Source organism: Lithobates pipiens, unplaced genomic scaffold (genome assembly GCF_037356315.1).
Source record: "Lithobates pipiens isolate NorthernLeopardFrog02 unplaced genomic scaffold, aLitPip1_a1.2 Scaffold_19, whole genome shotgun sequence".
NCBI lineage: Eukaryota > Metazoa > Chordata > Amphibia > Anura > Ranidae > Lithobates > Lithobates pipiens.
In genome coordinates this window covers 574,800,361-574,818,092 of record NW_027507764.1, presented here as the reverse complement: position 1 = coordinate 574,818,092, position 17,732 = coordinate 574,800,361, and the positions used below count along the sequence as shown (strand labels likewise).

The following is a 17,732-nucleotide window of genomic DNA, read 5'->3' as shown; positions in this document are numbered from 1 at the left end:
TCGAAAATATCAGAATTAATGAAAACCCGTTTAACAAATTTTTACAAATATTTTAAAATTCGTAAATTTGTAAATTCGAAGATTAGAAAATTCGTAAATTTGTAAATTTAAAATTCGAAAATCAGAAATTTCGGAAATTCTGAAATTCTAACATTTGGAAATGTGAAAATCCGAAAATAAGAAAGAAAATTCAAAAGAATGAAAATCCTAAAATAAGCATGAAAATCCAAACATTGGAAATAATAACTAACTAATAATAACTTAACTATTACTAACCATTAAATTATAGGTATTGGAATCTCCGTTCATAATTTGGCTGTTAGAGAACGTAATGAATACAAATTTATCCGAAGTTATAAATTATCCAAAAAATAACGAATGCTGTATCCAAACAAATGGAACGTACCGAATTCATAATAATACATTTTCGAGTTTTCAGATTTTTGCATTTTGGAATTTTGTAATTTACGAATTTAGAAATTTCTGGATTTTATGAATTTTCAGATTTTGGGATTTTCAAATTTTTCAATTTACGAAGTTTGATCATAACGAATTACCCGAAAAACAAAACAAAACAAAAAATGAAACGAAAACAAACACATTTTTCAGCAGTGCACATGTCTACATCAGAGTCTCCTATCAACTCAGAGTCCTCCCATCACACAGCACCTCCAATTACTGAACCTACAAGTCCTACAGTCTCGTTCCCTTTAGAGCTCTACTCTTTTGCTTCAGCAGCACGGCAGAGGGTGGGAGGTGGGCAGAGCCTGGAGACTTCCATCTTTTCATGAATGCTGGGGGTGGCCCTGCATGCCACCTGCCCTGGACTGAGGGTTAGCTGCGCTTTGCCATAGAATTCTTTGAAGGTGTGATGGACTTTCTGAAAGTGCACCAAACCCTCAGGAAATTATAGAAGTCTATGGCTCAGTGCAGCTAACCAGCAAGAAATCCCCAGGCGTACTGCACCTGTGGATCGGTGTGAAGGCAGCCTAATGACTATTACAAAACTCATATATACCCATTGCAAAAATATAATAATAAAGATGCCAATTGCTACTGAAATTCATAAACTGACCTTTTATCTTGCACTTTCTGCAGGCATCACCGTGGGAAATGTTGCTGTCCCAAGTGGAGTGCATTTGGTATCACTCTGCCTGGGACAGGAGCCAGCGCTATAGAGAAAGAATAATGTGGCTCCTGCTCCCTTCACAGCCGTTTGCTTCCTCTGGCGCTGGCTCCATCCACAGATCCATACTGATGGTCTGGGATGGCGGGTCAGCAACCCATCATAGAGCAGGAGGTCGCAGGCCACCGGTTGGGCACCCCTGCCCTAGAGCATCATTGGTTGTTATGGTGCTGGAGGCTGGCCCACCTGCAACATGGCAACTCATGACACTGATCAAGAGCAAACTGGGTTCCGTGTTCACATCACCCCAGGGGAACCCAGATGGCACCTGAGGTTGTGGTGGTACCCTGGCTGAGAAACACTAATAGAAGATCATTTATTCATTTGCTATTGGAAGTATCACGCAATGCCCATGTGCTTCCTATTTATTCTGCAGTGCAGTGTTTCACCCAGCGATTCCCAAGAATGGAAAAGTCATCTTAGTGGCTTATTAGCCGCTAGGATGGCTTTTTACAGGCATCAGGAGGGGACGTCTCTTATGGCCGCTTCTCCCATGCGATCAGGAAGGCAGAGATCTGATTACCATAGAGCTGGCCAAGCACCAGATGGTCCCTGGCTATCTCTATGACCCTGGATGTGACGGAATGACATCACTTCCTGCTCTGGCAGATGTAAACACTGCCCTTTTTCCCCCCTAGGAAGCAGAGATCAATGTTTTTTTTATCTCATGCTTTCCAGAGTAGAGAAGATATCTGGGGTTTTAAATCTCTCTCCATAAAGAGGACATGCCTTATTTCTATCGCAAGGGATGTTTACATTTGTTGTAATAGGAATATAAGTGATAAAAAAAGAAATAAAGGGACAGTGTAAAAAATAAAAAAATAATAATAAAAAAATAACAATTTAAAGCACCCCCCGTTCCCTCATGCTCGCATGCAGAAGCAAACGCATACGCAGGTCACACCATACAGTATGTAAGTGGTGTTCGCACCACACATGCGAGGTATCGCCGCGAATGACAGAGCGAGAGCAATAATTCCAGAGCTAGACCTCTTCTGTAACTCTAAGGCCGCGTACACACGCGCGGACTGTTTGCCCAACCTTGTTCGTCAAACAGTTTCGGCAAACAGTCCGCTCAAAATTTGCATGAGCGGACTTGCCCACACACGAGCGGACTGTTTCAGCAAACTGTTTGCCAAACAGTTCGCTCAACTTTTGAAATGAATGGACTCGCCCACGTAAGGAGGAGGCAAATCCGCCCATTTCGAGCGCGTGTACAGGTAGGCGGGGCCCGCGAAGGAGACGTCGCGGGCTCCGCCGCCTGGAATGGGCTTAAAGGGGAACCCCAACGCCGAAAAAAATCGGCGTGGGGGTTCCCCCAAAGTCCACACCAGACCCTTGTCCGAGCACGCTACCCGGCCGGCCAGGAAAGGGGGGCGAGCGAGCGCGCCCCCCCTCCTGAGCCGTACCAGGCCGCGTGCCCTCAACATGGGGGGTGCCTTGGGGAAGGGGGGGCCGCGCGGCCCCCCCACCCCAAAGCACCTTGTCCCCATGTTGATGAGGACAAGGGCCTCTTCCCGACAACCCTGGCCGTTGGTTGTCGGGGTCTGCGGGCGGGGGGCTTATCGGAATCCGGGAGCCCCCTTTAAGAAGGGGGCCCCCGGATACCGGCCCCCCACCCTATGTGAATGAGTATGGGGTACAATGTACCCCTACCCATTCACCTGTGAAATAAAGTACAAAAAAAAACACAACATAGGGAAAAAATATTTTATTGCACAGCTCCGGGGGTCTTCCGTCTTCGGGGGTCTTCTCGCCGGACTCCTCCGCTATCTGTGTGTAGCTCTTTTACTAGCGGAGGAGTCCGGCTTTCTTCCTCCCCGCCGCCGGCCTCTTCTCCCGACTTCGGGGGTCTTGTCCCCCTCTTCGGTTCTTCTGCCGGGCCACCGCGCCTTCTTGTAGCTCTTTTACAGGCGGTGGCCCGGTCTTCTGTCGCCGCTGTCGTCGCCGCCGCCTTCCGTTCTTGTTCTTCTTCTTGTTGTTTTTCTTCTTCTCCTGGAGATGTTGACTCGACGAGCTCTCCGGCCGGAATGCCAGAGCCGCGCTGTGCGGTCACTTATATAGTGACAATGGCGGACTGTTCGCTCAAACACAGTTTCAGCGGACAGTTTTTCGGAATTTCCGAAAGACTTTGTCCGTCCAACTGTCCGCTGAAACTGTCCGCTGAAAGCCCACACACGAGCGGACTGTCCGCCCAAACACTGTTCAGCGGACAAGGTTGGGCGAACAGTCCGCCCGTGTGTACGCGGCCTCAGCTGGTAACCTGTAAATATTTTTAAAGCGTCACCCATGGAGATTTTTAAGCACCGTAGTTAGACGCCATTCCACGAGCGTGCGCAATTTTAAAGTGTGACATGTTAGCTATCTGTTTACTCGGCATAACATCATCTTTTATATTCTACATAAATTGGGTTATATATTGTTTTTTGCATAAAAATGTATTTAATAAATTTAATAAAAATTTATTAAAGTGTATTTTTTTCCGAATTAAAATTGCGTTTGAAAAAAATTGCTGCGCAAATACCGTGTAACATAACAATTTGCAACATTCGCCATTTTATTCTCAAGGGTCCAAGTATAATGTGTGGGGGTTCTGAGTAATTTTCTAGCAAAAAAAAACGATTTTTACATGTAGGAGAGAAATGTCAGAATTGGCTTGGGTGGGAACCGGTTAAATAGATAAATCTAACCATTTAACCACTTCCCGACCGCCTCATTCAGATATACTGCGGCAGAAGGGCACATGTAGGCAGATTAACATACCTGTATATTGCCCTTTAAGAGGCGGCTCGCAGACGCGCCGCCGCCGGGAGAACGTGACTGCGATCGCGGGTCCCGTGGACCCGATGTCCATGTGGGTACCCACGATAGCCTCACGGTGAGGAAGAAGAGAGAGATGCTAATGTAAACAAGAATTTCCCCATTCTGCCTAGTGACAGCTTTGCACAGTGTGTCTGTACAAACAGCGAAATGACACAAGACGTAAACTTACCACACTAGCATGGACCAGCTGTCATGTTTAGTGAGGTCAGTTTATTCTCAGGACTAGGGGCACAGACAGGATCAACCAGGTATTGAAGAAAACAGACAGGCACAAATAAAATAGTGAAATTGAAGGGCACATTAATATACATTAAAGCGTCTCTTCAGTCATTTTTTCATCTTTCCATCTAGTAAATCTTCTGCCCTTGTTGTTGTTTTAACTTTGGATAGTAAAACTTTTTTTTTTCTGACAGTAAACCCTTATACAGCCCACTCCCTGTTTCTTGTCGTCATTAGCCTAGGCCAGTGATGGTGAACCTTGGCACCGCAGATGTTTTGGAACTACATTTCCCATGATGCTCCACTACACTGCAGAGTGCATGAGCATCATGGGAAATGTAGTTCCAAAACATCTGGAGTGCCAAGGTTCACCATCACTGGCCTAGGCTTATCACATCATGCACAGCTCTATCTCTCTCTAATGCCGCGTATACACGATCGGAATTCTGCCCAGAAAAAGACCAATGAGAGCTTTTCATTGGAAAATGCGACCGTGTGTATGCTCCATCGGAATTTAGCTGTCCGAATTTCCAGCCAAAAATTTAGAACATGTTTTCAATTTCCCAGACGGAAAAACTTTCTATCAGAAATTCCGATCGTGTGTATGCAATTCCAACATGCCAAAAATCACGCATGCTCAGATTCAACTACGAGACGGAAGCTATTGGCTACTGGCTATTGAATTTCCTTTTTCTAGTCCATGTGTAGTCAAGAGAGTGGAATTCAGTCGGAATTCCGTCGGGAAAACCGTCAGAGCTTTTTCCGTCAAGAATTTTAGATCGTGTGTGTATGCGGCATAACTCTTGTGAGAGTTTGCCAGAAAGGGAGGGGAGATGAGTCATAAGAGGGGGCCAATGAGAGCTGCAGAGCTGGAGGTGTGTCTCGGTGGAGGGAGATTTCTGCAGCATATTTGGCAAGTACAGAATCACAGTATATATAAAATAATATGCAAAATGGTTGGAGGGAAGCTTCAGAATGACAAAGATGTTTTTATTACAAATTACGTGAGCAGACTGCAGTTCCTTTTTAAAGAGCCAGTAACATGATTTTTTTTTTTTTTTAGGTGTACAAACACTTTAACACACTGAAATGGACCAAACAAGGGTAGTTCATTTTTAAGGTTTACATACATTTTAAGAGTGATATTGGTTAATGTCCATAGCAATTTATCAAATAGTTTTAGCTTCTAAAAGAGAATTTCTAATTTTATTAGCCGTATTTCCATATAAATTCATATTTCCAAAGATGAAGTAATTGATTTTGATTATCTTTGTGTCCTGTATGGCCTACCTAATTTATATTCTATAGCAGGGATATGCAATTAGCGGACCTCCAGCTGTTGCAGAACTACAAGTCTCATGAGGCATAGCAAGGCTCTGACAGCCACAAGCATGACACCTGGAGGCAGAGGCATGATGGGACTTGTAGTTTTGCAACAGCTGGAGGTCCGCTAATTGCATATCCCTGTTCTATAGCATGGGTCTTCAAACTATGGTCCTCCAATTGTTCGGGAACTACAATTCCCATCAGGCCTAGTCATGTCTGTGAATGTCAGAGTTTTACAATGCCTCATGGGATGTGTAGTTTAGCAACAGCTGGAGGGCCGTAGTTTGAGGATCCCTGTTCTATAGTCTATTGACTTACTGGTTTCCGTATGTTGTGAATTGCACTGCAACTTTTTGGGTGGTTAAAGCGCCCTTTGATAGAAATATCAGTAGAATCCACAGTGACTATTTTCGGAACTGAATTATGGACATGTCCACTTTTGAATTTGATTGTTGAAGAACTTGACATTCTTTCACCAGTATTTCCAAATAACATAACAGTGTTCGGTTTGTGATCTTGTGGGCCTTTGCCTTCTTCCGATAAATTATTTTCTACCTTAACTTCCTCCAGAGTCTTCTCGGCCATGCCAACTTTGTTTAAAGGATCTCTCTTCATGGGTCGATCACTTATGGCCTTCATCGTCTTGTCAGTTTTCTTAGAACTTTTTTTTGCCAGGTAGACCTCATCTTTCATCTTTTTGAGTTGCGCCTCCTTGACTTCTTCGGGGAGGTTGAGCGGAGCCAGATTAATTGGCCGTCTCTGGAGATATATGTCCGAGTTCTGGGTTTCCACTAAGGAAGACGGTTTCAAAGGCTCAAACTTTCTGCTGACCTTCTCGTTTGACCCCAGTTCATTCCTAACGGAAGTCTTTAATGGGCTAGAGTTTACAGATTCGAGACTTGGATATTTCCGGTCTTTAGTGATTGCGGGAGGTAATGATGCTACGCTGGAGTTTTTACCCAGATTAGCCCCGTAGTTGTTACAGACTGGCACTTTCACATTCCCAGACCCAAGTACTTCTAGTTTAGGTGAGATCTGCCAAGACACAGAAAGTTAAAATATTAATTGTTCTGTATTGATTAAGTGATCTCTATACATGGGTTTCCATCTCTGGAGAAGCAATTTTGTAAGAAATTTGTCAAGAAAGAAGTATGAGCAACCATTTTATGATACATTTTTTTTCATTTAACCCTAAGTGAAACTTATTGTTTAATTATAATTGGCATGTATTGATTGTTACATATCATACATGTTTTTTCAAAACTGGCAAAAGACATTGGCTTCTCTCAGTTACTGGTTTTCGCTGGTTAGCAACTATGTAGCTACCCCCGTGTACCATTGTTGTAACTTTATTTACTACCTTATATTTATCAATCATGTACTATCGGTAGACTGTTACTATGCTCTGATACAAACAGTAACTTGGGTTGGTTCTCCTGAAGAAGCGGAATTGTCCACAAAACATGTAGAGGATTAAAGAGGAAGTAAACCCTAATGAGTTTACTTCCTCTTTCATTCCCTGCAAAGGTAAAGCATAATGGACTACTATGCATCGCATAGTAGTCCATTATGTGTCACTTACCTGACACAGGAGCCAGCGAAGTCACCGCTGTCCCCTGTAGTTCCAAGCATCCATCTTCTTGGTGGGTCTTGCTGCTCCGGCGCTGTGATTCGCCGGAGCAGCGATGACATCACTCCCGCGCATGCGCACGGGAGCCGAAACTCGCGGCATATCGCCGCGATCTGCGGCTTACCCAGTACGCCTGCGTGCCGCTGTCTACGGCGCATGCGCCGTAGACAGTGGTGGCTGTCTTCAGGTAATTATCTCCTAAACCGTATAGGTTTAGGAGATATTTCTTGGACCTACAGGTAAGCCTTAATCTAGGCTTACCTGTAGGTCAAAGTGATTTGTAAGGGTTTACAACCACTTTAACCACCAACTACACTCTTAGTTTTCTTCACTATTAGTGATTTATGTTTTTTTATACAGTTCAAACTACATTCTGTCAATATGTGAAAAATTAAATTTTATTTATGTTTGTCACATGAACATTTAGATTCTGTACCGATAAAAAATATTTTTATACTACTTCAGTTATGTAGTCCTTGTGTACCAAGAGATAGTCCATTCCTTTGTCCTATCCCCCGGAGGCATTTGGGGGCTGTCTCTTGTTTTCTATATTAAAATGGGAGTTCTCATTATATTTTTTGTGATTTGCTACAAATTCCAATTAGGGATGAGCCTGCTGTTCGAGTCGAACGTATTCGACTCATCCCTACCTCCAATGATACCACAAAATGCATTGGTTCAAGTCCTCCTCATTTGATCATGAAGCCAGCAGCCAGCCAGTAACCTAGTACATAAGTTACCATATAAGATACATGATACAGCAACTGGCCAACAACGAGATATGTTTTTTTTTTGTGACTGTAGTACCTATCATATATATGTAGTAGGACATCCCACATTGTTTTATATATATTTTAGACACATGTAGTTATTTTTACATATACTGTAATAAAATAAATTTTTATTTGAATATAAGGTGTATGTGGTGCCTCAAAAGTCCAGGTTATTTCTTTATTTTTGCTGTTTGGTCAAGGACTTACAGTAGTACTGTTTATATGTGTGATTGGCCAGCACAGTAACCACAAGACACAAAGCCACACTGATTACCTCTGTGCCTGTCTAATGACATGCAGAACATGCGGGCCAACTGTGATCCCACAGATGTAGAATAACTGCTCCCTCTAGTGGACATTTTTGTACAATGGCCAGTAGGGAGGTGATTAAAGTGGTTGTATACCCGCTGATGTGTTTTTTTTTTTCCTACCTGCAAAGGAAAAGGCATAATGAGCTAGTATGCACCGCATACTAGCTCATTATGAAATACTTACCTTAGAACGAGGCCCCGACATTTGGTCCGATCCACGCCGAGGGAGCTGACATGTTCCCTTAGCGTTTCTTCCGGGTATCGCGGCTCCGGTGCTGTGAGTGGCCGGAGCCGCGATATCATGGGAGATCATGTGCGTGGGAGATTTCTTCCCGGCAGGGTCCGTCGTCTGCGGGGCTTTCAGCCGGGAATCCCCTGTGCGCATGCGCCGCTGCAGTCAGCGGCGTATTGCGAGGGGAATATCTCCTAAACCGTACAGGTTTAGGAGATATTTTTTTTACCTACAGGTAAGCCTTATTATAGGCTTTCCTGTAGGTAAAAGTCCCAAAAAGGACTATACAACCACTTTAAGGGATAGCAAATGCCAAACCATTATTTTTTTGTTGTTTTGACCAGACTAGAAAATGATTAGTTCCTCTGCCTGCGTTTATTACCAGTGCAAAAAAAAAAAAAAAGACAGGAAATCCATAATGTTACAGTTGTCACCACAACACGAATAGAGGGGAAGTCTTCCAATGGGGACAGGAGCCTTTTCATTGCTTGGGCTTATGTGCTCCTGTATGAACCAAGTGGCACACACATGTAAGTATACACAGACAAATGTGATCCAGAAAATAGATAGTGAAGCATCTCACCAAGAAGTTTAACCACTTCAATACAGGGCACTTTCACCCCCTTCCTTCCCAGCCCAATTTTCAGCTTTCAGCGCTCTAGCGCTTTCAGTGACAATTGCGCGGTCATGCTACACTGTACCCAAATGAAATTGTTATCATTTTGTTCGCACAAATAGAGCTTTATTTTGGTGTTATTTATTCACGACTCCGTTTTTTTTTTTTTGCGATATAAGCGCAAAAAAAGCGGAAATTTGGGAAAAAAACAATATTTTCTTTTTTCTATTTGAAAAGAAATCCAATAAAATCAAATTTTGTCATAAATTTAAGCCAAAATGTATTCTGCTACATGTTTTTGGTAAAAAAAATTCCGTTAAGTGTATAATAATTGGTTTGTGTGATCACGGACATATGTACGCAAATGATCATGTACATATGTGTGCAGGTGATCACGTACATATGTGTGCAGATAATCATTGGGACATGTGATTTTAGTGGGACATATGTGGGGGACATGTTTTTATTATTAGGGACATGTGTTTTTATTATTTGGGGACATGTATGTTTTGGGGACATGTGTGTTTTGGGGACATATGTGGGGACTGTGTTTTCACTGTGTGGTGTGTTGTGTGTTTACACTACACTGATGATCAGTGAGTAAAAAGCTGTGAAAAGCAGCCCATACTCACTGATCATCAGCCGGCTGCAGCGTTCTGCTCTCCTCTTCTCAGCGGTGACTTCCGTGTGAGGAGAGGAGAGCCGATTGCCTAGCAACCGGCTGTTTGTTTACATCACATGACGGCCGTGATTGGACACGGCCGTCATGTGATCAGGAGGGCCAATCACAGAGCCCTCCTGCCGATCTGAGATGTGCCGTGTCCGGGTGACACGAGCACATCGGGATCGCGCCGCTGCGCGGGCGCGATCCCGCTGCTCCTGAATGACGTTCCTGAACGTCCTATCAGGAGCAGGCGGCTCCCACCCGGCCGTATATATACATTGGCCGGGTGGGAAGTGGTTAAAAGTAGGGTGGACAACAGAGCTGCATCTACAAAAAGGAATAGAAAAGAATGGAGTTGTGGAGGCAAACTTTTAATATTAATGACCCCCGTTATTTTCCTTTATGGCAGTTTTGGTGATTTGGCCAATGCTAGTACTCCATGCTTATTGTGACAATATAAATAAAGTTACCCATAAAATAATGATAATAAGAAATACCTGGGTGGTTTGAGCACCTCAACAACTTGTAAAGGGGCAATGGTTGTATTTTTTTTTTTTTTTTACAGTTTTATTCTGCAGGATGTTAAAACTTTGGTAGTTTTTTATTTTATCGGGTTCCTTATAGTCCTGATTAAGGGGCCCTGAAATAAGTTGACATTTTACAGATGAAAAGCTGAAAATAGTACCATTCATTCTCAAGTAGGGATGGGCCGAATGCACCCCTGTTCAGTTTGCACCAGAACTTTCGAACCCCGTGAAAGTTTGGACCCGAATAACAAACCCTATTAAAGTCAATGGGACCCGTACGTCAAAAAACAAAAGTGCCCATTTTGGAGGCAAGTAATTGGGCAAGTAATTGGGCATACAATAGTTATAGGGGTCCGGGTCCGGGTCCTGCCCTGGGGGACATGTATCAAAAAAAGTTTGTGAAAAACTTAATTTTTAAATGAGCAGTGATTTTTTGATTTTTAAAGTGAAAGCATAAAAATGAAAAATTCCTTCCAACATAGTGCCTGGGGGGTCCCCTTAGTCTACCTGTATCAAGTCTAGAATCTGCTTCAGCAATAATTGCATTTATAAAGCCAAAACAAAGAAATTTTACCTGCAAGCTTTAGTTTGCTCAGCAACAGCTGGGGAGCCAGTGTGTATGATGAGGTCACAATGTAGAGCACTGGGAACAAGATTAGAGATTTTTTGGATACATTCTGGTGTCACTTTGACTTTGGATAGAAGTAACAGGTCCATAAAAATTGGTCTTTGGGTGTCGGTGGCGCCTTCCCGCCATAACCCTATAGAGGTACTCTTGATGAAAGCAAGAATTTGCCTTGCTGTAAAAAATTTCAATGATATGCACCTGTCAAACAGGTGCAGAAAAATTACTATTTGGGTGTCGGGGCACTTTTCCACCATAACCCTTTAGAGGTACTCCTTGATGAAAGTAATGTTCAGTAACGAAACCGCCTGCAGCACTGAATGCTCATTCTGAAAGCATGCTGAATGCAGGGCAGCCCAACAACTCAATAGTATACTGGGCAAGTTCTGGCCAGTGGTCTATTCTCATGACCCAGTAAGTCAGTGGATCATCAGCTGGAAAGCTCTCCATCTCTGTTTTGACCTGAAGTAATCATCCACCATGTGATGCAGACACTGCCGTTGGGATGTGGAAGCTGACAGCCCTGGGCGGCGAGCCAAAAAAAATTCTAAAATGCCTCACTTAGGCGGACACCTTCTCCAACGCTCCTCTCTTGACCAACAGAAGACTCAAAGCAACGTTTTCCACCACACTGTAACCTACTGGAGTCAGGAAAAACGTTCAATAAAATTATCTTTAACGTGTCCTCAAGAGATTTTATCTTCTGCACTCTCTGTGGGGACGGAATGAGTTCTGAGACCTTCCCCTTATAAGGGTGGTCAAGGAGGGTTGCCAACCAGTAATCATCCTTCTCCTTTATGCCACGTATTTTTGGGTCCTTTTGCAGGCTTTGCAACATGAGGTTGCCCATGCGCCTCAAATTTGCAGAGGCTTGAGAAGTAGACTCCTCAGGGTCACTCAGGATGACAGCATCTGGAACTTTCTCCTTCCAGCCACGTACTACTCCCAAGGGTCCTGGGGTTGGAAAGCCATCGCTTACAGATTGACACACGTCTAACTCTTCTTAAAAGCCTATGAAAGCGCCGGAATCTTCCTCCTCATCCTCCTCCCCTCTCTCCTCCTGTATGTTCTGTGACATAAGAATGATGGTGTCTGGATAAAGTGGGCCTTGAGAGGAAAGGAAGCCCTCCTCTTCCTCCTGCTGCTCTGCCTCCAGTGCCCTGTCCATAATGGCACGCAGAGTCTGCTCCAGCAAGAACACAACAGGAATTATGTCACTGATGCATGCACTGTCACTGCTCACCATCCTTGTTGCCTCCTCAAATGGTGACAATACAGTTCATGCATCCTTAATGCTCAGCCATTGGCGTGGAGAAAAAAAGCAGAGGCAGCCTGAGCCTGTCAGTGTGCCGTTCTGGCACAGATACTCATTGACAGCCCTCTGCTGCATATATAGCCACTACAGCATTCCCAAAGTTGAGTTCCAACTGGTAGGCATGTCCTAAATCAGGCAGTTTACAGGCAGGTGGAATTCCTGCTGAATTTCAGCAAACCAAGCACTGGCTGTGTATGACCACCTGGAATGGCTACAGACCCTTCTGCATAGCTCCCAACTGTCCCTGTTTTCGAGGGACTGTCCCTGATTTAGAGCAATGTCCCCCTGTCTCTCTTTCCTCCTCATTTGTCCCTCATTTTGGTCTGAACCATAAATTTGTATATAAAATGCACTTTTCCCAGTGCTAAACCTTTCATCCAATTTCCAAATTGCTGCATGTGTACATTTAAAAAGCCAATATAAAGGAATAGTAGTGGTAAGAAAAAGTCCTGGTGGATTTAATTAACCTTTTTTTGGTTAATTCTCCTTTAAGGGGGTGTGGCAGGGGCCGTGTCCTATGCCTACATATCCCTCATTCCCATCTCAAAATGTTGGGAGGAATGCTTCTGGCCTGCTTTAATACATCTTGCAACCCTGGGTACGTACTTAGGAAACGCTGCACCACCAAATTCAGGACATGTGCCAGGGATGGCACATGTGTCAACTTTCCCTGTCTAAGGGCGGACAGGAGGTTTGAGCTGTTATTGGACACCACCATTCCTGGCTACAGCTGGCGTTGTGTGAACCACTTCTGGGCATGTCCCTGCAGAGATACAAGAATTTCTGCTCCGGTGTGGTCCCTGTCCTCTAAACACAGCAGCTGAAGCACTGCAAGGCACCTTTTAGCCTGACTTTGGGAATAGCCTTTTGAACGATTAGGGGGTACCTGATGTTCATAGGACAATTCTGCAGAAGAGGGCATGGATGTGGCGGAGGAGGAGGCGGGGGTAGAGCTCATAGGTCTGACATCATCACCACCAGCTGTATGGAGACATGGGGGCACAACAAGCTGCAGCACTGAGCCCTGTTCTGCATCCTTTCAAGTTGCAAGCAGCGTTACCCAGTGTGCTGTGAACAAAATATATCATCCCTGCCCATGCTTGCTGGACCAGGTGTCAATAGTAAGGTGGATTTTATGGCTGACTGCCTTGCCCAACAATGCCAGAACATTCCCTTCCACATGATGGTAGAGAGATGGAACAGCCTTACATGAAAAGTAGTAGCGACTGGGAACCTGCCATTGTGGTACAGCACAGTGTACAAATTCATGGAAGGGGGCAGAATCCACCAGGCTGAAAGGCAGAAGTTGGAGAGCCAACAGCTTTGACAAGCTTTGATTCAGACGCTCAGCATGTGAGTGGCAGGGACTGTATCTTTTTTTTTCTGCTGCAGCAGATGTGGTAAAGAAATTTGCTGGCTACAGTCTACAGCTGGTAGAGTGCTGCTGGCAGATGTGCTGCTAGAACCTGGGACAACCTGTGCTATACCATCATCTCTGTCAGTGGAGGCTGCTGAAAGGTAATGACTCGGTATCGCAGGGGAGAGACTGAAGTGAGTAAGGAGGAGACAGATTTGTGCCCCTTTTGTATGGCTTTTAGGTGCTCTTGCCAACTGGCTGAGGGACTGGATGTTAAATGTCTTGTTAAGCATGTGGTACCCAAATTGTTGGTGTTTTTGCCACATTTGATGTGCCCTAAGACACAGTTTGCAGATAGCAATAGTGCAATCTGCTGCAGATGTGCTGAAAAAGGCCCAGACAGCTGTGCGTTGGGGAGTGGGCTGGGAGATAACAGCTGCAGAATGTGATGGAATAGGGTGGCTGCCCTCTACTCTTTCTTGATGTCGGACTCCTTGAGGTTGTGCCACCTCACCTTCAGGTTCCTCCTCTGCTCTATCTGGCACCCAGGTCACATCAGGTCACAACATTCTCCATCTCCTCCATCTTCATCATTACCACTGAAGACAACACGCTGCGGCTTGGGGAAAATGAATGCCAATTTGTCTACCTGTGTTCCTCACTCTCTATAGGCTCATGTTCCTGTCATTCTCAACCTCAGATCCAACATCTGAATCCAGTAATGGCTGGGCATCATCAATCAAGGGGCAAGTGGCTGACACTGTGGTCAAATAACTCAGCTGAATCCTCAATGGCTGATGTTGGGGCTATGGCAGGAATAGATGTGGACAAGGAGGCAGGTTTATCCACTCTGGCAACTGCAGGGGACTGCACACTTGTCTCTGCTTGCATGACAGAGGATGAGGAGGATGAGGAAGGTTTAGTAAGCCAGTCCACCACCTCCTCTGCATGCTTTTTCTGGATAGCAAGGGCAAACTCACTAAATAGAGCAAATGATACCCCGCCTGAGGACTGACCACCATGTCCACCTTTGCATGTGGACACATTTGTTGCTGGCCCCTTACAGTGCCAAGGGAATGTCTGCCTCTCCTTGTTGTCCTCCCAGACATTATTGGGAGGGAGGGGGCGGAGCTTATAAGCAAATGTAAAGAAGAAGTTGAAATCTGTACGTAGATGCAGTTTAATCAATGTAAAGAGGTGTTTGGTGCACTTTAATTTGAGTACTCACACTACACAGACACACTCCATGGATACACTATAATATACTGCAATATAATGTGCTAAATGTACAGTGATGCACAGAACTATATGGCGTTAAACTGGCAGTAATGCACACAGAACTATATGGGGTTAAACTGGCAGTAATGCACGTAAAACTATATGGCATTGAGCTGCCAGTAACGCACGCAAAACTATATGGCGTTAAGCTGGCAGTAATGCACACAGAAGTAAATGGCGGTAAACTGGCAGTAACACACACAGAACTATATGGCGTTAAACTGGCAGTAATGCACGCAAAACTATATGGTGTTAAACTGGCAGTGACGCACACAAAATGATATTTGTCGTTAAACTGGCAGAAATGCACACAAAACGATATAGTGGTAAACTGGCAGTAACACACACAGAACTATATGCCATTAAACTGGCAGTAATGTACGCAAAACGATATGGAGCTAAACTGGCAGTAATACACACAGAGATAAATGTCATTAAACTGGCAGTAACGCAATCAAATAGACGGTGTTCAACCGTCACTGCACTGACGCTATCTGAACTGTCCCTACTCTAGCTATATACTAATGTCAAGATTACTGACATGGTCTCACTACACTACAGTAAAACTATCTGAGCTGTCCCTACTCTAGCTGCACTCTATGCAAAGCTGAATGATGGTCCTCCTCACTACACTCACACTATCCCTAGACTGACCCTAAACTAATAGTCTACACTGACAATTGAAGTAAAATAGCACAGTATAGCACACTAACTAATAGCACTGTACAGAGCTCTGTTCTATCTCCACTCCGAAATCACACTTAAAATGGCTGCCATAGAAAGAATACTTTTATACTGTGGGGCGGGAATGAGCCATGATTGGATAAAGTCATGATGACAGTGTCCAATCATGACTCTGACAGTGCTCTGAGCCTTGATTCACCGAAGCTTTCACTGCTTCAGCCAATCAGTGCTTGCAATGTACTGTTCAGTGCCGCAATGCATTGTGGTCAGTTCGGGGGGGGGGGGGGTGAACAAACGGTCAAACAACCTGTTTGTTCGGATGTTTGCTGAACGACCAAACAAGAGTTCGGCCTGAACTTATGCTCGGCCGAACCGTTCTCCCATCCCTATTCTCAAGCAACAAGGCATTCTCACCCCTCGTGTTCTTCTGTATCTCTGTCTCTTTCTATTGTAACTCTCTTTTTTTTCTCTCCCCTCTCCCTCTTTGTTTCTTCCTTTCTTTTCTCTCTCTCTCTCTTTCTCTTAAGCCGCCCTCCCCTCCAGTGAACTCTTAATACTTCCAGAATGAGGGGCCGTCGGTTTATTTGACTTCCTAGTCATAAGGTATTTTGTATTTATCTTTCTCTCACTCATTGGTTTTCTATTCTCTCCTCTCCCTCTCTATCTCTTGTTTCCACCTCTATCATTCTCTCTTTTCTTTCTCCCCCTCTTTGTCTTTCTATCCTTTTTCTCTTTCCTCTCTCTATCCATTTTTGCTACATTTTTTTCTATCCACTCTCTCTATCCCCCCCCCCCCCCCCCATTCTCTATTCTTTTTTTTCTTTTTTCCTTCCCCTTCTATCTCTTTCTCACCCATCCTTTCTTTATTTCTGTCTATTCTTTCTCACTCCCTCTTTCTTTCCTGCCTTTTGTCTCTCTCTCTCTCTCTTCCTCGCTCTTCCTCTCTCCCTCTCCTCTCTCTTCCTCTCTCTCTCTCTCCTCTCTCTTCCTCTCTCTCCCCCCTCTCACTTCTCTCTCTCTCTCTTCCTCTTTCTCCCCCTCTCTATCTTCTCTCTCTCTCCCCTCCCCCTTCCTCGCTCTCCCTCCTCTCTCTCTATTTCCCCTCTCTCCCTCTCTCTCCTCTCTCTCCCCCTCTCTCTCTCCCCCTCCTCTCTCTCTCTATCTATTCTCTCTCTCTCTCTCGCTTCTCTCTCCTCTCTCGCTTCTCTCTTGCTTCTCTCTCTTGCTTCTCTCTCTCACTTCTCCCTCTCTTCTCTCTATCTCTCGATTTTCTCTCTCTTCTCTCTCTCGCTTCTCTCTCTCACTTCTCCCTCTCACTTCTCCCTCTCTTCTCTCTCTCTCTCTCTCTCTCTCGATTTTCTCTCTCTTCTCTCTCTCTCTCTTCTGTCTTTTGCTTCTCTCTCTCTTCTCACTCTCTCTCTCTTCTCTCGCTTCTCTCTCTCTCTCTCTCTCTCTCTCTCTCTCTCTCGATTTTCTCTCTCTTCTCTCTCTCTCTCTTCTGTCTTTTGCTTCTCTCTCTCTTCTCACTCTCTCTCTCTTCTCTCGCTTTTCTCTCTCTTCTCTCTCTCTCTCTTCTCTCTCTCTCTTGCTTATCTCTCTCTCTTGCTTATCTCTCTCTCTTCTCTCTTTTGCTTCTCTCACTCGCTTCTCTCTCTTTCTTCTCTCACTCGCTTCTCTCTCTCTTCTTCTCTCTCTCTCGCTTCTCTCTCCCTCTCTCTCTCCTTATTCTCTCTCTCTTCTCTCTCTCTCTCTCTCTCTTCAGTGTTTCTCTCCCCTTTCTTCCTCTTCAGTTACTTTTCCTCTCTCTTCGGTGAAGTCTAATACTCACAGAATGGGACACCCTCTGTCTCGGTGACTTCCCGCTCCTCTCATACTTGGTATCCATCTCTAGCTCTCCTCTTCCAGCAGTCGGTTATCATGCTCCTCTGTACATGTCTGCGTAAAACTGAACGCCAAGTTCCAGAACAGACATAAGAGATTAGACAAGGAAGGATTAAGGTCAGTATTTATAGAATCCACTTAGCGAAAGTGGTCAAGACGGAAGACCTGCTGTGACGACACAAAGACATGGAGGCCCCATTGACAGAGTTAGCATGTTCTTCACCGTGTAGATGTGAGAGCCTCTTTATAATAAGCTGTAACATTCGGGATAACAGGGAATGATAC

At 44.6% G+C, this 17,732-nt stretch overlaps 1 protein-coding gene across 1 annotated transcript; it reads right to left on the bottom strand.

Moving 5' to 3' along the window:
* Positions 1-5,197: 5,197 nt before the first annotated feature.
* On the bottom strand, positions 5,198-17,531 carry LOC143997658 (uncharacterized). The gene is made up of 2 exons (XM_077493379.1): positions 17,395-17,531; positions 5,198-6,589 (listed from the first exon to the last, which is right to left on the bottom strand). The coding sequence occupies exons 1-2, from the start codon at positions 17,449-17,451 to the stop codon at positions 5,861-5,863; spliced, it is 786 nt and encodes a 261-aa protein (XP_077349505.1). The 5' UTR covers positions 17,452-17,531; the 3' UTR covers positions 5,198-5,860.
* Between the last annotated feature and the right edge of the window lie 201 nt (positions 17,532-17,732).

Excerpts from the sequence above, each read along its gene's own strand:
- LOC143997658 (XM_077493379.1), bottom strand. The coding sequence starts at position 17,451 with ATGGATACCAAGTATGAGAGGAGCGGGAAGTCACCGAGACAGAGGGTG. Across the intron at positions 6,590-17,394 it reads GACAGAGGGTGTCCCATTCT|ATCTCACCTAAACTAGAAGT; the intron begins GTGAGTATTAGA and ends GTGTCTTGGCAG.